The sequence below is a fragment of the Micropterus dolomieu genome, linkage group LG21, assembly GCF_021292245.1.
Source record: "Micropterus dolomieu isolate WLL.071019.BEF.003 ecotype Adirondacks linkage group LG21, ASM2129224v1, whole genome shotgun sequence".
Taxonomy (NCBI): domain Eukaryota; kingdom Metazoa; phylum Chordata; class Actinopteri; order Centrarchiformes; family Centrarchidae; genus Micropterus; species Micropterus dolomieu.
The window spans coordinates 32130061-32152785 of record NC_060170.1 but is presented as its reverse complement, the minus strand read 5'-3'; the positions used below and the strand labels follow the sequence as shown (position 1 = coordinate 32152785).

Sequence of the window (22725 nt, the reverse complement as noted above, 5' to 3'; positions counted from 1 at the left end):
TTGAAAGCCTTAAACAAACAAACAAAAAAAAATGTTCCAATTATAGTGAATGTGAAATGTGAACATGTTTGCGAGTTGAGTGCTGTATTTGGGAATAATTTTCATTCAAAGCATCTGGGTCACATCTCACATGTGTTGTTGAGCAAGTCAAATCGCTGTTTGTTAGTTAATAACTTAGACACTCCATCATACCATCTCAGCTTGAATGACAGCAACGAAATGGAACACATTAAATCAGAGATGATCAGAGATAAAGAGAACAATAATGGCACACTAAGTCAGAAAAAAGAACAAACAGGATGATGCCATCTTCTGCCTTCCTTCCTTCTTCCTCTTCTCAGCAACAAGAACGGCTGGTTGGCTGCGATAGCATCTCTGAGTTTCAGCACAGCAGCTCCCAGGAGTCGGGCAACCTGACTATTTTGGGGCCAGAACTCCTGCCTACGTGGGGCCAGGCTCATCTTTCGTCCCCTGGAGTACCCCTTCCTCTCCAAAGTCCCACATGGCCATGGTGCAGGTGCCAATGAACCACCACCATGCAGCCAAATGTGGGACACAACTGTCAAGGTAGCATATGTGATGGTTTCACTTATTAACCATGGTTACGTGTGCTGCCTCAAAAAGGCCTAAAATGGTTATAGTTATAGATAAGATTCAAAAAGTGTTGACTTTGTTTACTCTGAATGAATTTGGAAGGGAAAAAGTTGTAATCATACTTGGAGAATCTCTGTCTGAAATTTGTAATCAGAAGATAAAGCAATGCCAGTGTGGTTTGCAATGCGTCAGTCTTGACTCAACCCACTCATTTGTGGAGAGCGTGGTGCACTCGGGTCCAGCCAGAGATGTGTCAACTGAAACCTAGATACAACCTCAGAGATCTGATGAGGCCTGGTATCTCTTCTAGTTTTTACTCTCATTGCCTCAACTCTTTCTCACTGCCTGTCTTACTCTTTTTTTTTTCTAATCAGGTGAGATTTTATCAGGCCTCCTCTGTCAGTAACCGCTATCGGTTGTGAAATTTCAGAAGGCAAAGCGTGTGGGAACCACAGTATCAGTTTTGCTCATCTCGCCCAGCACCTTTACAGACACGCGGGTGGTTTCTGAAAAGGTGAGAAAAGCTTCACAAAGAGCATATCGGAGGCCGGTTACACACAAACTGACAGTGGAAATATTTCATACAATGTTCAACCTCTTTTCTCTGCTTCCTCCTTCTTCTGTGTTTGTTTTCTTTGGGTAAAACCTCTGCCACTGCACTGGCTGTAAAACACTGAGAAATAACATTTAGGGAGAGGTCTTCATTTTAATCAATCTACTGAACAGATATGGGGATGAAATGTGAGATGTGATAGTCTGCTGGCTTAGAAATCTTTATCAATCAGACCATTCTTAGCCATGAATACAAACACCTGAAGGACAAAAAATGGAGCTGAATGACGGCCTCTCCCTGTGGGTCCACATTATGTGCACTAAAGCACCATTCAGTGCAAATGTATTCTTCCAAAAGCTAAACCGCTGCTCTACATTCATTATCAACATCAAAGTTAATTCTTTGCACATACAATTGAGCTGGCTTATTGAATTTCAGAGTTCCGATAAATACAGCACGAGCTCCCAGCACAGATACTCGCTAACACAAAGTAATCCCCTGGGTGCTACTGAGATACACTCTCTCAGTAAGCAGAGAGGTAATCCAGCTGAGAAGTGGGGTTGTGATCAAAAACTTTAAATCGCAGCATGAGCTGGTAAAATGTGGTTGGGGAAAGGAATGAGTGAAATGTATACACTTGTTCAACTGCTCTCAGACTCTCAGACACGTGGAAAATATATTTTTTAAATTGTGTCCAGTGCTGTTGGAAACCAACCCTGAACAGACAAATGAATCATGTAGATTCTTGATAGGAGAACCCAATGCAGTACACTGTCAGTCACTTTCAAGACCATTGACATTACATATTACCAGGAATTTCACCCTTGTAGCAGTTTTGGGTGATACGCAGTACACTTAATATATTTTCAATGAATGATTTGTATGAAAATAAAAACATCAGTTTTAGAACAAGCATTTAAATTGTTGCTATTTTTTTGTCAGATTGAAAATAAATTGGATCCAGTGATAGATAGGGTCAGCAGAGAGATGACAGACAAAGAGATGCATCAAAAAGGTTCCCACATCCAGGCTTAAAACTAGGTTCATGGTTTGCATCGTAACCCGTATCCTGCATTGTGAAGGTTGACTGATTGATTGGAAGCCCTGGAACAGTGATAATGTTTGGTTTGCTCATCCAAAGGATTTCGGTAAGGGATCGTTGGCGCCTGGACGTCGACATTCAAGTACTAATTTCTAATAGGCGATCTGTTCTTGTCCTCCTGATCCCTAGAGGTGCTGCAGACTCTTTTCTTCCCTCCTTCCAAATGCATTAGCATAGCTAGCAGTGCGAGGGCGTCAGTGGCTCCATCAGTAATGTCATGGGCACTTTAACATGATGAAGCACGCCGTGGCCCCGCTGGCATGAATAATTCACATTACCACGCGCCCAGAGAGAGACAGAGAGAGAGAGAGGGATTGACTTTGCAACAATGAATTGTGGGAACAGATGTGTGATTTTTAAGGCGCACAGGCCTCTGTTTTGGGTGACTGAGCAATTTTAATTCAATTTGATATTTCTCTTTTAAAGTGATGCGAGACCTTGAGCTAGGCCGGTAAAATGAATAAGGGAGGATCAGAAGAGGGAGCCATGGATATGGGATGGGAGGGGAGTAGGGTGGAGGTCCTCCTTACCATCCATCACAGTGGCACTTCAATGATTGTCAAATAAGTAGCCCTGTCCAAACCCATCTTTTATCATTATGTATGAATGAATCTATCTGGGGATCACATCATCCAGCACATAGGAGGGCTCCATCTCATATACATGATAGGGAGACGATATGGAAATAGGATACATGATAACAGAATAGCTTGGATGGGGAGATGGATTCACACCGCTGACTGTGAGAACGGACCACTATTTGATCTGAGCACTGTGTCTATTCTTTTAGTCTTGGAAAAAGAAAATGTACAAGCTACTGCCCATTAAAATAGTCACAGTCTACTAATAAACTACTAAGTGCACTACTAAACTACTGTCTACTAATGCCTACAGAATAGCTCCTCAAGTGGCATTAACCAAACTCTTTGCAAAATATGTTCCATTAAAAGTCTTGGAAATACTTAACACAGTATTTTCCTCGCTTCCGATGCTTTGAGATTTAGGCAGTTTAACGCATAGTACCGATAGGCCCTTGGCTCCCAAGCTGACATGAGAACTTTAATGTAAATAATTCAGCAGAGGTGGGTGAGAACTCGTGGCACTAGATTAAGGAGGCTGTGCTTGCAAAAGCTGCTCTCAATCCATTTCGAAATTGTCACGGGGCCTTCTAAGAGGCAAAACAAACCCACCTTAATCTCTGCTAATCATACTTAAGCATGAATGTTTCATGTGGAAATGCCTGGTTACAATTTAGAGGCTTTTTCCTCATTCCTGGGGTAACCCTGTTACAATCCAGAAATCCTTTTGGCCACAACAAAGACGGAATGTGATGTAGAGACATCAGATGCGGTACAGTGCACACAGCATGTAAGTAGGAGGAAGCAGAATCCCACATTACAGACACCATGTTTGTTGACTACATGAAACACTGCAGATAATGAATTCAAGCTGCCAATTTTCAAGATGTGCCAAAAGATAAAGCTGTTATAAACAAGGAAAAAAAAACAACGATAACATCAGTGATTGGTTGTGATTAACATCAGCCTTCTTACTTGTGTCTCAGCAATTCAAATTACTAGCCTGATGTCGGCAAAGCCAGGGACCAACCTAATATTATTATTATTCGAGACGAAGCATAACCCAACGGCGGGATGATTACATTTGACTTGCAATGATTTTCCCCCCTGCATGAGAAAACAACAGCTTGGAAAAACTAATAGACGTATTCCCCAAAGTAGCTTTGTTGCTCCTGCCTTGTTTTAAATAAATCTCATCACCACAGTGAAAAAGGTTTTGATTTCTTCTGCATTTAAAAAAAAAAAGAGATAAAAGTCCAACCCATCTGTCCCTCAACTTTGCGGGATGCAGTGCAGCGGAGGGAAGGATTTATCACACGCAGCACGGTAAAGTGCATCTGCATCCGCCACACTGCTCCCACTCGCATCATTATCCTCAGCGCCTATCACTTCCCCAGCTGAGCCCCCTTTTGGAAACAGGGGCTGACACGTCGACAGCGGGTAAACACCTTTAAAAGGATCTGACGCCCCGTAATGGAAGAAAAAACACTTCCGTATTGTTCGGGACCCCTGGCGCTGTGCTAGGCTTATGCAGGAGTAAGCCATTGTCTGGTGTCACCTAATTGGATCAAGTTTGTGTGGAGAACAGATGTGTATGGCTGGCTGAGGTAAACACTGGACCAGAAGATGCCAAGGCTGGAATTGCTTTGAAAATTGTTTCTGCCTGCACAGAACAAGTGAGAATAGCAGAGTAAAATACAGTATAAAAGAACATTTGTGGCTCAGTCTGAAAAGTAATAAACACTTTCCCTTTGGTGTGCATTCAGAAAAGGTCCCTCTTTTCTTTTGTTCATTCAAGGGTCCAGCGATACAACTGTTGTTCAACTGTACAACGAATGTGTGGTACGCAGAGATTCAGAACGAGTCTGAGGCAGTTAGCATGCAGTGGTCAGGGCAAAAATAACGATTCTTGGCAAAGGACATATACATTAGAAACAGAGTATTGCTGATCTAATTAAGAGCTGGCCAACTGTGTCATCAGGGTTCGTCTTTCTTGCAGTGAGCTGCAGCAAAAGTGAGACACATCTGCTTAAACAAAGAGAGATGAAGAGAGACACATAGAGACAAGAAAGTACTATTTCCAATCAAGCATCTGCCTCCCCTCCGACACAGCTCGATTTAACCTTGAAGAGTAATGAGATCTGACTTGCTTAAATGTTAGCATTCTTAAATCATCAGGAAGTGCCTCCAAGGAGCCGATAATCACTGTGCCAAATTGCTGCGCTCGCTAATTTCATTTCTCCCTAGCATTTGCTTGCAGTTAGTGTCGATTATTCAGGAACAGGCATTTAATGCTGCCAGGTCCCAGGGGTGTTACATTAAAATGTAATAACTTGCAACATAAATGAAAACAAAAACCATTACTTTCTTCCCCTCACAAATTTCTTCCCTCCTCCCTTTTCCTCCACCACCCCTCTCCCTTCCTCCCTCCTCAATCTCTCTCCACTCCCTCACTCCATGGTGGGAGTTCGAATCTAATTCTCAGCCCATCTGGCAGGCGTAATGAAGGCAGGCCGGGCTTGTGGTGCCCTGCTGCCATGGCTCGGTGGAGCAGGAGGCTAGCTGGCAGATTGGGCCGGGATGAGTGGAGGGGAGTCGGGGAACCTGCTGAGTGAGTAAGCCGGCCCAGTTAATCTCCCATGTGCCCTGGTGTGATCGGGGCCAAGGCCAACCACACGCTGAGGGCACAGTGGATGGGTCTGGAGTGTGGATGGTCGTGGGCAGAAGACTGGTGGGTGAGTCTGGCATTCATTTACATTTCCTGGCATTTAGCTGACTCTTCTATCCAAAGAGACTTTCAGTGAGTGAAACTGTAAAATAACCTTCACTTTGAAGACTGCAGAAAACATAAACAGTCAGTGAGAGGGTCACAGCTAAGCCAATACATCTACACCACAACTGGGCGTGTACTGGGTTCAAGGGATGTTTTGTGCTTTAAACCAACTCAACAGCCTTAAAGCTACTTAAAGGAGTGAATCACATGAAACAACTGCATGTAGATGTGACACTAAAAATGTTGAACATACTTCTCATTAACACTTTGATCCACAGCTTCTGAAGGATTTTTGCAATAGAAGAGTGTAAATGATATCTTCACAAATACAGTGCAGGTCCAACAGATGTCAGAGGATACAGATAGTCAAACAGATAGATTCAACCCTAACAGGTGCAGCCTCAGAGGAAACAAAAGACAATGTCTTAACCCCATCTGGCAAAGACTGAAGTGCATAAGGATATACATATGGCAAATAGCAACGGGCTGCATAACACATTTAAAGGTATACTAGATTACACAAAGATGTGTATCTTTATGTTGTAACATCTACAGTTGCAAAAACCACTCACAGCATTTTTTGTTTGTTTTTTACTTAAAATGTATTTGATATATTAACTAATTTCTTTATTGCTTTCACTTTGGTAAGTAAATGGAATTTGCCATAAAAATATTACTGAACTGTTAAAATATACATCGTGATCAACTGTATCTCCCAGCACTGCCAAACAGCTACTGGGAGAGCATGACACCAAAAAACCCATGCAATTATGATTAAGCTCCTTTATGTAAACACAAACTCCTCTCCAATCACTGCGATCTGCCTGCCGTGTGTGAAAGCACGTAGGGGGGAAGTGGCAAGGCGAGCAAAACCTTGGTGATAGACCTGCAGTTGCAAACACTGGCCTGTGTGTGTGTGTGTGTGTATCAGTGTGAGTGCATACAGGTGTTTACCAATATGCTTTACCAAGCCATGCTGCTATGACCTTAAGAATACACTTTTTCTTTGCAAACCGGTCAGCACCTAGCAGGAAACCTGTACCTGCTTGGTGCCTCCGTTTGCCCAAAAGGCAAAACCACAGCAGATAAGTAGGGCAAGACATTGGCCCGGCGGCTCAAACTGAAAGTTCTCAGCGTAAGTGAGGCATGGGAGAGAGAAAGAACAAGAATCAGATAGGCCGACAGAAAAAAAAAAAACGAATATACAACAACATAGCAGGAAGCTAGGCTGACAAAAACAGCAGGTTTCCCTAAGCTGTGCTCCAGCCTCTGGAGAAACCACAACACTGTCATTAACAGTTACTCTCCTCATAAACACACCAGCATCAGCTGGTGGTGTAATTGCCCCTGCTTCTCCTGTAATCTTATACCTTACCTGCTGTTACTGTCAGACACCTTCTCCACTGAGAGAGACAGCGAAAGAGGAACGGGGGTGTGTGTGTGTGTGTGGGGGGGGGGTGTTGTAGTGCATATGCCTGTGTGGTGTTGGAGGCAGGCTAGGTGTTGCTTGTGTGCTGTCAGATACAAGGTAAGGCAAGTAAGAAGAGGCGTGTAGAGAGAGAAAGAAAAAGGAGAAAACACATGCCAGAAAATCAAATGAGTGCATGTTGCTCACTGAAATCCCAGGAGCAAGGCTCAGGGGCTCCGATGGAGGGAAATCGTGTTCTTTTCGTTGAGTGATTAGAAGACGAGTGGCAGAACATGACCTACTTAGTATAACTTTTTTGTACAGGTTTTGGAAAAGGTACTCATGTGGGTAGAGTGATAGAGGCAGGTGTGGGCTTTAACCCTAATAGATTCATAGAAACATTAAAGATAGCAGGAATAATTGCCACGGGGTGTTTGTGAATATGAAATAAAGTCTCTTCATCTCATGACCTCTCAAACTCAAACAAGGGCTTGTAGTCATCCTCTATGATCTGGCTTTGCAGCCTAAAAAAAGCACAGAGGGATGCGTTTGATCCTACAGATATGCAAGGTTAAAATGCAAAACAAAACATGAATTAAACATCATCTGACACCCTCTAAAGGCTACAACACTAGGATTTAGTACCTTTAAAATTAGCCCAGAAAGTGTGGTGGGTGGTGTGAATGTTGAGAGAGCCGGAAAAGAGAAGAGAGAAAAAAAAAGGATGAGAAACCTGCTTTCTCAAAACCGTTTCTCTGCCCTATTACAATCGCATACTGGAAATCCACCGAGGCCATGAAAAAGGAACATTTTAGCTTTGCTGTAAAAATGGGCCTGCCTCTAGTTCCTCTTAATTTCAGGCTTTGTTTGTGCGTAGTCGGGGAGCTCTTGTGGGTTTGCAGGAGACCCGCAGGCCTTTTGTCTCATCAGTAGAGGTAGTTTCTGTTTTGTGCCTGAAGCTATCTGTTGACGTACACTTTTTGTTCTACCTCTCCATGCGAGATTTTGTCACAGGTCACGGATTACAGGCAACACAGCCATCACAGGTACACCACTGTTTGTTTCCCCTACAACAACTGTTAGCTCTTAGGAGAGAGGCGGGCCCTGAATCTGCATATCAGTCAGAGAAAGTAAGGTGTGTTATGAAGAAGAAAGAGTGAATAACAACCAAGACATGTGTTGGGAAATGAAACGTCTCACAAAATGGCCTTCCTAGGGGGACACTGGCAGTGCTGCCATGCCTGCTTCTTTAAATGACACAGACTAATATTACACTTGTGGCATTGAATTAATAAGCTGCAGAATGATAAATCTCTATGATTTATTATGTTCCCTCCAGTGTATAATCAAGTTGAATGAGAGAGGGAGAGAGAGTCAGACAGAGGGAGATCGGAAGAGACAGAGACATAGCTGGGTCTGAATTGAGACACAACAGACAAGGTCCTTCCTCTGCACAGCTGAATCGACAGGCTTACACAGCTTTGAATGAGAACTGTGAAACAGTCAGTCACCGAAATCAGTGGGTGTTGTGTATAACAGAAGGAAAGCGATTAAAATACCAAAAAGTTCAATGTGCAGAGCACCGTGAAATATGACATATGGAACTGCCAAAACAGAACTAGCAGACGTTCTTTCCCCCCAAAACGGTCTATTTCTTTTGGAAGCATGCATTCCCCATAAGGGCGGTTTATGAGAATATCACACCTCTATGGAAATCTCATCCCACAATCCACAGGAGGCTTTCTCTCCCTCCTGCTTGCTTCTGGTGGGCTGCCATCATATTCATTCCCCGTTCCCAGATAGATGTTTGTAATTGGAGCTCTAATTTATGATCGGGCCTTGGTGCAGGATAATGATATGGAGCATTGTAATTTGCTGATGCAAATTGTACGTTATAATGGGAAGCCATAAAAGCCCCAGCAACATCTCGGAGACTTGCCAAACACCCTGAGCGTTCATTACAGCCCTCATTAAAACATCCACGTCGGCATTGGGAGCTCTTACAAATGGAAGGAGCATGTAATTGCTGCTTGATTGTGGTATATGTAACATATGATAAAGTGGAATTACCACTTTATTTGTCTACAGTGTCCGCGAAACTTAATGGGGAAAAGCCTGCAGTAAACAAATCCTCAGAGCATTGTTTGAGTGTTACATTATAGGTCTATTTGTTTAAAGTGGGGCAAATGTGAGTTAGGGGACAGTGCATCCAGGACAAACTAAGAGTAATGATAACAAAGGCTGGGGGTTAAAACTAATGCTTTTACCCATGAGAGCCTGTGTTTCATTTGGACTAACTCCAACGTGGTGATAGCATACAGCCTCATGTGGGAATACATTAACCGGATTTAATATAAGAAAAGATCAGTATTGTTCTTTTTCATTACCAGGCACCAAAGTCATCACCATACATTTGCTTTAAGGGTGGTGGAACAAGATTGAAAATGGTTAGAATGAACTACTGAAGTCACCTCTGGTAAAAAAATATTTTTTACTAATGTCAATTTGGGCCTTAGCTTCTAGCCATTTCCAATCGTTGATCTCAATTCAGCCCTAACAAACGGGGTATGTGAAACGCAGTGAGGCTGAACGGCCCAGCTTTTAAGCAGCCTTAAGAGCAAAGCCAAGTGGTAAAAGCAATTAAGAGTTCATTTAGAACAACTGAACTATGCTGGGGCTGGTTTTTCTGAGGCCCGGTCAACACTAATTCACAGTGTCGCCTTTTTATTCAAATGACCTCTCCCAGTGTCCCCTTTGTGTTGGTGCCGTTCTAATGCATCTCCATTAGAACAAAACCTGAGCAGCATTGCTGAAAATGAAGTTTCCCTCCTCAACTCTGAATGATGGCAGGCCTCTACCTCCAGAGCTGTGTGTGCTCAGCCACTGGAAAAGGATTTTCAACTGTGCCATTCAGCTGGGGCCCCAGAAGCCTACAGCCTTTATCTGTAGAACCATTGATTGATGTGTTGTGGGCCCTGCTGTGGTTAACAGCAATTTTTATCTGTTGCTAGCGGCAACAGCCCAGGTCCCTGGTGCGCCGAGATCAGCAGGGCCCAGGATCTGAAGCCGGACCGCACACGGTGATAAACAAATAGGTTTTTCAAGGCGGACAGCCCTCATAGAGAGGCCCCTGACAAGCAGTGCCCCACCCCAAGGCCAGGACAATGTCAGCGCCCCAGCCCACTCCTGCTGGGCTCTTAGTTTCCTTCACTAATTTTCACCATGTGCAGAGCCAGCGGTATGGAGACACCTGCACACCCTACGGAAAAGTAAGCAGAGCACAAGATACAGAGAGAGGCAGACAGACGGAGAGAATCACAGAGATACTCACAGAGAGAAGTTAAGAAATTTCATAAATCATACTGTAGGAGAAGAAGCCATGGCTTTTTGTTTAAGCTCCGTATTGCGACATCTTGTTGCAAAAATTATTCTAGCCTAAGATATAATTTACACTCAATTTCCAGTCAATCGCTGTGTTTAGCATTTAATCCAGTGAATCTGTGTCGTTTTGTTAAATAAAGCGTGAAGCTTTTAATGGCTTCTATTATAATTAAGTGACATAATCCTTGTATTCGATAAGGATCTTGTAAAAAAGCCTTGTCACTCAGATAGGGAAGTGTATTTGCCACAATGTGGAGGTCGTGAATGCCAAATCAATTAAAACAAGGCTGTTTAAGAATGCACAAATCACTCTGAGACTGCTCTGTTTTAGAGTGTAGACTCATTTAGCGTTAAATATGATTATGACAACCCGAGCAGAGAAATGAAAAATGGGTGTGTCTGAGAGCTCCGAGCACTCTCACTCAACCCAAACACTCCGGCTAAGGTTTTACTCTCTGACATCGCAGAGATAAACCCTCCCAAAGCAGACTAGTCAGATTATACTGTCACAGACAAAGCTCTATGCTTTTATCGTGCGTGAAAACATGAGCCGTAAGTTGGCCTTGGGGTGGTTTTAAAAGATGGGAGGTGGGAGACTGAAGCTCAGTCACTTCATCTGAAAGGAAAGGGAGGTCTGTTGTCTTTTTCGCTTAGCTAAAACGTCTCCTCCTCTATACAGTATATCCAGCCCAGGGGTAGTGACAGGATGGGCAGATAGTTGCAGTGAGAGTCTTTGACATTTTCTTGTCTCTTGCAGCCCATATCTCCCAGGCACAGAGGGGGATGTTGGGTTCTTTATCAAGAAGCCCCTCAGAGAGGATGATAAATCGCCAGAGCCCAGGCCCATCTCCAGTGGAACAACAAGCAGGTAGCAGCGCAGGAAACAAGCTACAGATATTGTCTCCCAAACATAGCTGAGGCTATAATGAAGCCTGCACAAAGCAGACAGGAGAGTCGGCCTGATAAACAATTCCATTTCCAGTCTTCCACAGAGAGCGAGATAGCGAGTCTCAGACCTGCTGCTACATATCGCTGCTGGACTCAACGGTCCAGAGATTAGCCCTCACCCTTGAATTTGATATTAAGGGGGGTTCTGGGGGTGGGGTGCCTAACAATGTCATCACCTGGATAAACACAGTGTTTAGATCAATAAACAAATCAGGGTAGTTTGTTGTTACGCTACCAAGTGGAGACAGAGGATGGATACTGGCATGGAATAACAATCTATAAGATTTTAATGTATATTTCTGTTTTTACCTTGTTTTTTTTATGTTTTATATGAGTGTTTTTTGTGTATTCTTATGTTTTCATTTACATATGGGTTTATTAGTATGCTGTGTTGAATTATGTACGGCAGTATATGTTGTATATTTGGCTAGTATTTTTAGCAAACATGTAAATGCCTGTCAGGCAAATTGGGAAAAACAACCATGTATTTTTCAGCAATCATTTGCCACTAAAATCCTCAAATGTCAAAGTACTGAAATTATCAGCCATGAGCAGCTTAATTTTAGCGAATATTTGCACCAGCCTGCAGAAACTCTTATAATTTATACCATAACGTTTACAATCCACTAGAAACAACTTGGAAGCACTATCAATTCTAAAAAAAAAAAAAGAAATGGATTCAATTAACATGCAGTAAGCAAAGAAATATTAGCTGTTACTTTTTCAGTTTTCTTTTAGCTTTGTCTTTTAACAAAGAATGAAGTGAAGAAAAATAAACGAGACAAAATACAATAGAATGACAAGGACATACGTCACGTGTATGCAGAATGTGTGCAGTGTTTTTAATGAGCAAAAACATAGTTGGATAAAAGAAACCAGCAGACAAGACAGTGTGTTCTGTATGTAACATTATTTTAACGCAGTATTAAGGTATTTGCTGTGTCCAAAACACTCCATTTTGGTGGCTCTTATTTCCCTTTTTCACCAGTCTGGCACTAAAGCCCAGAAATGTCCTTTATTCAAATGAGGCCATTGAAGCCTTGCAGGCAACATAAGAAGGGAGACATATGGAAGCATGAGCAAGAAGAGGCGTTATCTCCCAGTAGACAACAAACTGTCAGAAACTCTTAGTGCCCTGTGACAGATAACCAGCCCCCATCCACCAGCTCGATTTTTTTGTAGAGAGGAAGAGCAGTAGATCGTGATCAGTGCCAGGGGCCAACCAGCAGCAAGCCCTGTCCATGCTAATGATGGCCAGTGGCGCTGCCTACGCCTGTGTTCCCGCCTCGATGACCCTCCCACATCCTCTCCTCACCTCACAAACAGCCCTCCACCCACATACATAGCCTCTCTCTTTCTATTCCTCCAGCCACAATGCTCTATCCAGCCCCGGGCCTTCTCCTCATCATACTCCTCCTCCCATACCCACTCAGTCTCTTTCTGGCAGTTCCCTGGAGCCCCCCCGACCCCACACCCCATGCCCCCCTCCCTTCGAAACCATCATACTGTAAAGCCTGAAGCACTTACAGATAAGGAGACCCCAGAAATCAAGCGGGCCCGGCAGCAGAGCAGATTGAAAGTCAGAGCTCAGCACCCAGGAGGTGCCCAGAGGCTACAAACGCTGCAGATAGCACCATCGGATAGCCAGAGAGGGGAGCCAGACAACGTAAAACTTCCTGCCCTCGTTACTGGACGCTTGCACAATGCCCCGGCTCCCACACCACCACCACCACCAAGCTCTCTCTACCTACATTTCTGCCCTCTCTCTCTCTCTGAATCCCCCCTTCATCCTTTCAGATAAAGAGAAGGCCTCGTTCCCTGCCGACTCAAACTGACAGCTCGAGCCAAAGGGCTCCACAAGCTTTTTTGGAAGGTCTTGTTTGTTTTCATCCATCTGTGAGTATACAGCCGCTGGGGAATAGGAATGTGACATGTTCTATTAAAACAAAATTTTAAAAAAAGATCTCACAGAGATCAAGGTCTTTTGAAGTTAAGCTTTGTTCAGTGCTTTAACTGCAGTCCTTTGAGGCAGATTAACGATGACAAACCATTTATAGTTATGTTGTTTGTCGGGATGATTGCTTCCAAGCTACAATAAGAACTGCCATATGCCACTCATCAGCTAAAAGTAGCACACTTTAAAGAATGTTCCTCTTATGAGTTCCCCTTAAAGCAAAGGACATAAAGGACGACCGCTGTCTCTATTACCGAGAGACTAGACACATCATTGAAACAATGGGAGGGGAAGAGCACAAATTTACGGTTCGAAAACGCACTGGGGCAAGGCAACAGATGCTTTCAAGGGATAAAAATAGTCCTGCTCTGACAATCTGTGATTTGTGAGCTGGTGTATGTTTGAAAGGATTGGGTTGACATTTTCCAAGACCATCCCTAAATATTCCTTGGGCACATTTACCTTGAACAACACTCTACGTATTCTATGACAAAAAACATCTCAACGACTCCTATTAATGTCAGTTCCTTCCAACAATTCATGAGACATGTTTAACTGCTACAGATCTTCCTGAAGGTGTAAATGTAAATGCATTTCTGCTGTAGTGTGAAATTGTATTTATTGCATAGATACGGGAGCCGTTAAAAGGCTTTTAGGCATATTGTCATATATGTGAGCAAAAGGATCCTCCGCTGACAGTCACTGGAGGAAGACATAAAACTCTGACAGCCAAATTGCAGCACCGGCGAACGGCGCTGATCGATGCCAATAAAACGAGGCTCTTTTTGCCAAGGTAGTTCAGGACACCTTCCCGCAATTTAATCAGTCAGTCAGCCAGAATTAATGTTCCTAATATCATGATTTCTCCATTACTCTATTTAACATAATTAAAATGTCGAGCGCCAGGGCCATAAAGCGGGTCGTTGGAGATTGTAATTCTGCCGTAAAGCTATGAAGCATGAAAATGCCACTTACCGAGTAGCCACGGCCTGACAGCGAGTGAGTGGAACTCTGTAGGGAGAGAGAGGAGAACAGGGATGACCTTTAAGGAGCGTTTCACTCGCTGACACAGACATGATGAAGCAGCGCCGCTTTAATATCAATATTCACGTTAACCTTTTACCCGCCCCGCCATGTAGCCCACGCCCGCACACATCACTCCCATACACTCTGGCCTCCACCATGGGGGTAGCTGAGCGGCAGCAGCTCTAAAAAACCCTCGTTCACGTCCTGCTGAGAGACTTAATTGTTGTCAGCTGTCAGAAATACACTGTGGAAAACCTTAATTATTTGGTAAACTTCTAATTAAAATGGTGCACAATAGTCACTCTATGGTTGTGTAAATGTATTTCAAGCACAGTGAGAGTTGTACATGCTTTACTTAAAAAGGGAACTCTGGGATACCTTGGATACTTTATGAGACAACTGCATGGTTAATGACATGTTCTAATCTTTGCCTGCTGACTTCTTGTAGACAAAATGATTCATGCTTCTGATGGTTTTATAAGACAAGTGCTGTGTTGCAGTGCAGGTCAAGATTAAATGTCACCATTTATTAGTTTAAATTCACCTGCTTGTGCCTTCAGGAGTGTCATCTGACATTGATAGACACATGGGAGTGGATCCATCACTCGCATCAGTAGATAAAATGATAAAACACACCTTGATATAGAAATTGTTGTTTTGAGAGCGAGTAACAACACAGGTACCCTGCTAGCCCGAAGGTGTTGGCTTCTCTCCTTATTCCATTTTTATCATTTTCCAAGTATTAGCTTTGCAATGAAAAGTAGAATCAACAGGATTTCTTTGGATAGCTGAGCAGATATTTCAAAATATATATAATGCCAATATAGTGCTTGCAAAAAAAAGAGATCATTTCCGCAATGCTTTATATCCTTTACAGCCAAAAATACACTATATCATGTTTAACATTTACTTTACAATATACACTGTCCATCATTAAATACCGTTGTCATTAATTTGTGGGATCTTTTTTTTATGCTATATCAGCTCCCTTTGTACTCATATCTCTTCATGCATTTAGTGAGGTGTTTTGGCACATCAAACTCCTCCTGTGTTTTCTAATGCAGTCCTCTAAATGCTGAACAAGAGCAGGATGGAGACAGAAGAGGCAAGGTTTTGTTCTGTTCCCTGGCTCTCTGTCTGTCAGCGCCCAGCACGAATACCAATCTCCAAATCCCTCCCTCCACTTCCACTTTTCACTTCTTTTATTCCTCTGTCTAGATTGGCAATTTCTCCCCCCCCCTCCCCCCCCTCCCACGGTCTCTGGAGGGGACTTTTCTGCTAGACCAATTTCATCCATAGGTCCACCTTCAATCCAAACAACCTCCCCCACACCTTCACCACCACTGCCTCCCTTGTTTTGCACCCTCCCAGTACCCCTCATCCATTCTTCCACACCTGCTCTAGGCCTCAGCCCTCATCAACGCCTATGTGCCCCTCTGATTCGCAGGACAGCTCCTGTGGTGACGATTAGGGAGGAGTCCCGCCGCGAACCGGAAAGCAGGCACTGCAGGAATCAAAAGGCTATTCCCGCTCTGCTCAACCTCTCTACTCCCATCACTACTGCAACGAGAGAGGAGGCCAAAAGAAAGGAAGAACTGCACAGAAGGCAAAATCTGTGGATACAAAAGGGCCAAAAGTGTGTTCCAATGAGAAAAAGATTTGTTGTCTGTGTGTGTTCATGTTGTGAATGCACTTAAAAATGTGCGTAAGTGTACGTGTTTGTGTGGGCGCATAGGTGCTAGAAGGCCAAGGCCATTTGGAATTAGCCTTACTATGTAGAGTTCATTCAACTTGGAGCATTCTGAGCAGAAAGAAGGGCTTATTTAAATGATAATGAGGGACAATCCATTGGATTTAGTGCCAGTGAAAGGAGGAAAAGAGGGGAGGGAAAGGGGGATCCATTAAAACGCCAGCGGTTCATAAGCCATAGGGTCGGCATCCAGCTAAACACTCTCTCTTAAAAGCCATTATACATGGCTCTCAATGGATTTCTGCAGCGCTTAGGACTTCAAAAGGATTTAAGAACCCGCCCCAGAGAGGGAGTGTGGGGGAGGGAGGAGGATGAGTGTGTGTGTGTGTGTGTGTGTGTGGGTGTGTGCGCGTGTGTGTGTGTGTGTGTGTAAGTGGTGGTTACGGTGGTTGGTGGCGAGAGGGATGGGGCGGATGCTGGTGGCATTTAAGGGTTAACTAAACAGCCCGGAGAAGAGAAATGTTGCTAAATCCGCCCCCTAATCCTCTCCCCATTTCCATGCCCCCTCCTCCACTCTCCTTACAAAAAAAAAGAAAGAAAGAAAAAAGAAAAACATGGCGACAAGAGGGGAGGGTCCAGTCCATCTTCTCCCAACCCAGACTATTGGTTTATGTCGTTGCAGGGAGGCCAAGGGGCGGCCAGTCAGAGCTTGTTGGAGCATGATGAGGAAAGGGATGCAAACATGCCCTCCGTGGCAGGAAGATCAGGTAGTTGGGTAGTTTTGGGTGCATGTGGGTGGGTGTGGGTGGATTCAGGAGGGTGATACTCTGACAGCACCACAGCTGCAGCCCTATCCTCCGCAGGACACAGATGCAGTGGAACCCACCCCCTCCAACACCTCATATTTCCCTAATCCCTGTGTGGCTTAGTGCCGGGGCCCCGCTGCACCGCAGGCACAATTACCTAGTCAAAATAAACAGATAAAGACCCAACCATGGCAATGAACAAACAGCATCCCCTGCAAATGTTTTTACCCCCTGCTTCCAAATTGATGCATGACTGTTTTTACAGGCGGGCACGTCCACATGTCGCATTTGTCTCTATTTCCTTTGGCGGTAAGACAAGAGAAATCCATTTTACACGTTGCAGACGCAGCATCATTAGTTAAGAGCTCGTAAAGCTGGAGAGCCACTTTGATGTGGTGGAGCGTGTTTTACGAAAATTAGCAGTGCTCTCAATGCGGTGGTGGAGATTTCATGGGGCTGGAAAAATACATGGGGAGGTGTTTGGTGAGGAATCTCGCTTTGTGTTATGTCCAGGCCCTTACTGAGTGAAATACAACAGCAAGTAGGACAGACACACAGACAAAAAGAGAAAGGTAAAGACAGGCAGAGGGAGCGAGATGGATAGATATGGATGCTGTGGCTACAACAATCAGTGTCTGTGCATGATTTATTTGGCAGCAGATTAGAGAGACATGCCACATCTAACACCGTCGGCGATTACAGCGAGCAATTTTCAACAGTGCCCCCCCCCCCCCCCCCCCCCCCCCCCCCCCCCCCCCCCCCCCCCCCCCCCCCCCCCCCCCCCCCCCCCCCCCCCCCCCCCCCGCCCCCCCCAACACCCTCACCGCAACCACCAGCATTTCCACCCTCACTCTACCCCCCCCCCTCATCCAAGCCCCCCTCTTTCTCGGTGCATGTCGTATATCCCTGTCAGAGCTGTCAACCGGCTTCGGTCTTTTATCTGACAAACCCGCCTCTTCCTCCTGACTTTTTCATTAAAAGACAGCCTTTTACACAAATTCAAGAGAAACAGTACAAGGGGAAGAGGGGGGGACAGCGCACGAGAGAAAAAGAGCAGCGAGGCTTAGAGAAAAGAGGGTGAACATGGGAAAAGTTGGCCAGGGTGATTTTTTTTTCTTCATCAGGCTAGATTTTCAATTGGAATGCTGAATAGCTTGGAACAATGTATTTAATAAGTTCATTAAAATCTTTTTCTTTCCATCATTTTACCGCTGCTGGAAAAGAAAGCTGCATATTTTCCTTCCTCTTCTTTCCCTCTCTCTCTTCTCCTGCTTTCGTCAGCTAAATGAGCAGTCTGATTAAATTTAGTTAGGTTTGGGAGGCCTGCTTGACAGGCATTAGTTAGGAGGCATATTTCTACATTCATTTAAAATGAGCCGCTTGGGATTTTGCATAAATTCTCATTACTTCCCCTGTATCTAAATTGCATTATTTCATCCCTTATGCTGAACCAATGCCTGGCCTCCATTTTCCTTTGCCACCTACTCATCCTCTAAATGGGCTGGCATATGGATGCCGACGCAGCGATAATTGGAACAGTTTCTTTAACTCATTCCATTCTGGGGTCGGTGAGATCAACCCACACCTGGCTGGTCAGGTCATGTCTACATTTAACCGCGCCATGTTTTAAATAATACCAGGCCAACTAGGTGATGCTGTGTGACCGGCCTAATCATTTCCTGTCTATGTGCTGCCAGCCAACCGGTCTTTTTCACAATGCACAGGGGATTTATGAGGTGATAGCTGGACACCGCAGGAGCTACTACACCAGATGCCCTCTAATCTCAACCTCAGTGTTGCTGTCATCTGCCCACTCTCTATATCGCACCTCAGGGTTCCCCTAACTTGGCCTGTGAAAGTGGATAGCCTGGCTCTCTACGGGTGGTCTGTAAAAAGGGGGAAAGGTCGCATTCAGGTCGCACTCACCTCACTAAGCTGCTCCTTGGAGTTGCTCCTGTGCGGTCGGCTGAGCTCCTGTACCGTCTCATCCTCGCTGACTTTGACCGGACGTAGTGCCAAAGGTTTGATCTGTAGGGGACACAACAAAAAGAGGACACCTTCAAACTGCCGGTTTAATGCAAACCACACGGGCTTTAAATTACAACAAAGCCCACCACCAGTCTTTCAATTTTGTCATCTTTCAGTTTTTCATTCTTGAAAAACATCTTGCCTAAAGCTAAATGTGTTTCATAATCGCGGTGAACATAATGTTTGCTATTATTTTTGTAAATGTTATCATTGCATATTAATGTGGATGAAAGTTACCAATCATGTCTTACCTTAATTTTCTAAAGCAACAAACTCAGGAAATTTCTATTATCAATGTCATCTGAGAGTGTTTTTACACACAACATACAGTGGCTTATGAATCTGCAGACTTTTCAGGTAACGAATAAAACCTACACACAATGGCACATTAGAAAAATCCTTTATTGGTGCAGAATATTAATCATCTATAACTGAACTGAAAGTTTGTGTTAATCGGGGTAATTACAAGAGCTCAAACCCAACACAGCCACTGAGCACCAGAACTATCCAAAATCCAAAGTTCAGACACTACAATAAATCACACTGGGAAAACAAGGATAACAATGTCTGAACCAGGGAACACTAATTAAAAGTTTCAGATGCCATCTTATTTCCTGTCACTCACTGGGATCTATAACAAACTCCACAAGTTAGGCAGCTAAGCATTACAATACAGCAAAACTACAATGGCTTCAACTGACTTTCAATGAGCCATGGTACTTCTATTCTTAACTTTAGAGAAACACAAAGTCAGTGTAGTGTCTCACAGCTCAGCGTCAGTTTGTGCTTTGGCTAAATGCAAAGCAGAACTGGCTGTAGCAAAACACCTGCAACCCCAAAACTCGACCCGCTGTTGCTTTTAATACCAGCCAGCAACAGGAACGCAGCAGCAAGCAGCTAGTATACCCAACTGTGACTGTGTACTACAGTTGATTCAGGGCATTACTAATTCTTTTTATTCTACTCTAACTCCACCAATCAGTATTGTTCAACTCAGGAATGGAATTTTGTTCCTGTACTTTTTGCACATATGATAATGATAGTGCCCTCAAATGACACGGACAGACATACAGTATAAAAATATAATGTTGATAAAAAGTAAGATAAAGTAAAGAGTTAGGATCCTTGGATGAATACTGTCTAAAATCCCTCCACTCTCCCTCACAGCTCAGGCGCATTCATTAGCTAACTATCTGCTCCTTGAGGTCAGCAAAAAAAAAAAAGAAAAAAAAAAAAAAGGGAAAAACATGTAGCATTAACTTAAAGAAGACAACGTAAACGAGATTATACTTCTGTTTTCTGGTCATGCATAAATACAAATACTGGCAAAAATATTAGCTATCAGCAGCTTAAAAGTACAAATCCACCCTATCTGCGTTCAGCCACCCACATCATGGTAACCCTAATGCTAACATGGATGGCTTGTTTTATTGCAGGCCATCAAGACAGTTGGCATGCACCCAAATTCCCAGCCAGATGGGAGGTTGGCGAGCTCAGCAAGGAGGACTCTGTGCTGGTGCAGTATTAGCCAATCACAGTGTCCCGTGCTGCTTCCCCACCTTGGAGTACAGTGGTGATGGCCGCAGGGTGTAATCCATTTGACTAGCAGTTTGCGTGTAGCAGCTCCCCTGGTGGGGCACGTGGTGGCTGGCCCCGTTCTCCTGATCTCCACTGTAATTTAAGCAGATCACTGCTACAATTAACCTTTCCCGGTAAATATCAATTATGGCCCCCGGCTGGGCTAGAATTAAAAGGGTCATCAGCTAATCTGACAGGTCCTGTACGCTGCCACCTGGCTGGGAGAGAGGGAGGGAGGAAAGGCGGCATAGAGAATGTTTGTCTACCCCCGTGCCCACCAGCTCACATGCCAAGTAGATACAATTCCCTTTTAATTACCCTGCTGCCGCCAGGGCAAGCATGCTGATTGGCCAAGGGGCATTAGTAGTGCACTGAGGTCAACAGTGACAGGACGGGGGGTGGGGTGTGGTGTGGTGAGCATGGCAGAGGAGTGGAGGGAGCTGCCGCCAAGCAATCAGGGTGTAGAGATGGAAGGAAGAGAAATCTGCAGGTGGGCCTAATCAGGTTTGACTTCCACCTCTACCCGCCTCTCCCTCTGCCTCTCTCGACTAGCTGTCAGCCTAATCACTCCTTGAATCTCAAAATAGATTGTGGCCTTTTTGATTTCTTTCTCTCAAGGAGAGCACAAAGAGAGCAGTCCTCCTTGGCAGCCAGGCATGGAGGCAGACACAGAGTGTCAAGGTACAGTCAGCATTACATTGCCGTCAAGTGCAGCTGTTGATTACTTTGTTTACCCAGCATCAGTGTTGCTGACAAATTCCTGAAGGCGCCCCAAAGTGTTTCCGACTCCTCTGGGGCCTGCGGCTACATTACCCAGTCAGCAATCAACTCGGCTATTGATCAGAGCACAGCATCTAATTAGCCGCCTAGGTTAATGATGCAGCGTGCAAGGACCGTTCCCTTAGCCGCTGTTCAACGGGACAGGAGAGCAATTGATCAAGGCAGGAATTCACCAACTCTGACAAAAGATTGGCAACCCTGACTGCCTGTGATTAAGGAAGGGACTAATTTCCTGTCTAGGGAGGTGTTTAATTGGCCCTAAGCTCCCAACTGTACAGCTTTCATGTGCTGTTTTTTGTATACTCATTAATGTTAAAGGACAAGTTAGTGAGCTTGAGGGTGGAGCTAATGGTCTCTACTGAGATTTGATCGGTTGCAAGTGGTAATACAGTTCAAGGTCACAATGCTTCCCCTATGCTTGAGGTAATGCCTTTTTAATGCATTCTACGCACTCCTGAGGGAGCATTTCTTGGCCACCTGGCTGTTTTAAGGAGTTACAGTTTCTATTTTTTGTTTGTGGATTAAGTTTGTTTATACTGAAGGTTTGACTCAAACAGTATTTGGGCAAGGTTAATCAGGTGACACAAGTTCAAGTGGTTAATTTGTACTTGTGTGGGGGACAGTTTGACTTCAGACAACAGATAGAAGAGACGTAGAAAAGACTTAGCTAAATAAGGGCCTGTGTTTTACATGAATAATGTACTGGAAATTAACTCCATTAGTCTCGGTATTGAACATGTCTGCAGTCCCTCTCTGGAGGCTCCCGCTCTGTGCTCTTTAATTATCTTCAAAGGGCCCTCCAGCATCTTAATTTCCCCCCAAGTTGAGTAGTGCCAACTTGGGTCTGCTCATTTATACTACTCTAACCCTAGGTGAAGACACAAAGCCCACCTGCTTAGAAAGGGCTAGTCAATGCATCGAAGTAGACAGTAGTGGTTCACATCAGTTCAGGCTATGCATGGCTGACTTTCCTTTTCCTTTAATTCTTCTTTACTCTCCTTGCAGTGTCAATCAATCTGTAACCTGTCAGCAGGAAGCTGGCTAGAGGCTGGTGGGTGATGGGTTGTTGTCCTGCTCCTTTGATCCTCCCTGCTTCACCTTGCAGTGGGCTTAGGGGGTCATCGGATGGCTGCGCGGGGTCTCACCTTTTTCCTCCTTGAATAAGAGACACTGTTAGTCCTGACCTCGCTTTTCCTCTTCTTGCTGCAGCTATTCTCCCTCTGCCTTATACCCTCCCTAGCCTGCCGTCACCTGTCAACAGCGCTCAGGGAGCCTGTGCCTCAGCCTTGTCCCAGTGTCAATCCTCATTACCCAAGGATCTTGGACCCTGCCCCCCGCCAGCCCCTTCTTTTCAAGGTGCCTTGATGCTCTTCTGCTACCATGCTCCAATCTGCTCTCCAGGCTTCCCATGCACAGGGCGAGGAGGAGATGAGGGGCAATACAGGGAAGGGAGGGCTGAAGAGGACGGATACAGATCCTTCCTCTAATTTGCTCTGAAAAGTGTCCTGCGCAAAGGACCCTCACCC

At 44.5% G+C, this 22725-nt stretch overlaps 1 protein-coding gene across 9 annotated transcripts in view; it reads right to left on the bottom strand.

Annotated features, from left to right (window-relative positions):
* fbrsl1 (fibrosin-like 1) overlaps positions 1-22725 on the bottom strand; it is a 270501-nt gene that overhangs the window by 141064 nt on the left and 106712 nt on the right. For 7 of the 9 annotated variants that reach the window (XM_046034084.1, XM_046034076.1, XM_046034083.1 and 4 more), the window contains exons 4-5: positions 18740-18841; positions 14267-14302 (exon numbers count right to left, since the gene is read on the bottom strand). In XM_046034084.1, the coding sequence (XP_045890040.1) occupies positions 14267-14302; positions 18740-18841 (138 nt within the window). The remainder of the gene's footprint in view (positions 1-14266; positions 14303-18739; positions 18842-22725) is intronic. The other 2 variants (XM_046034081.1, XM_046034082.1) reach the window with 1 other exon arrangement.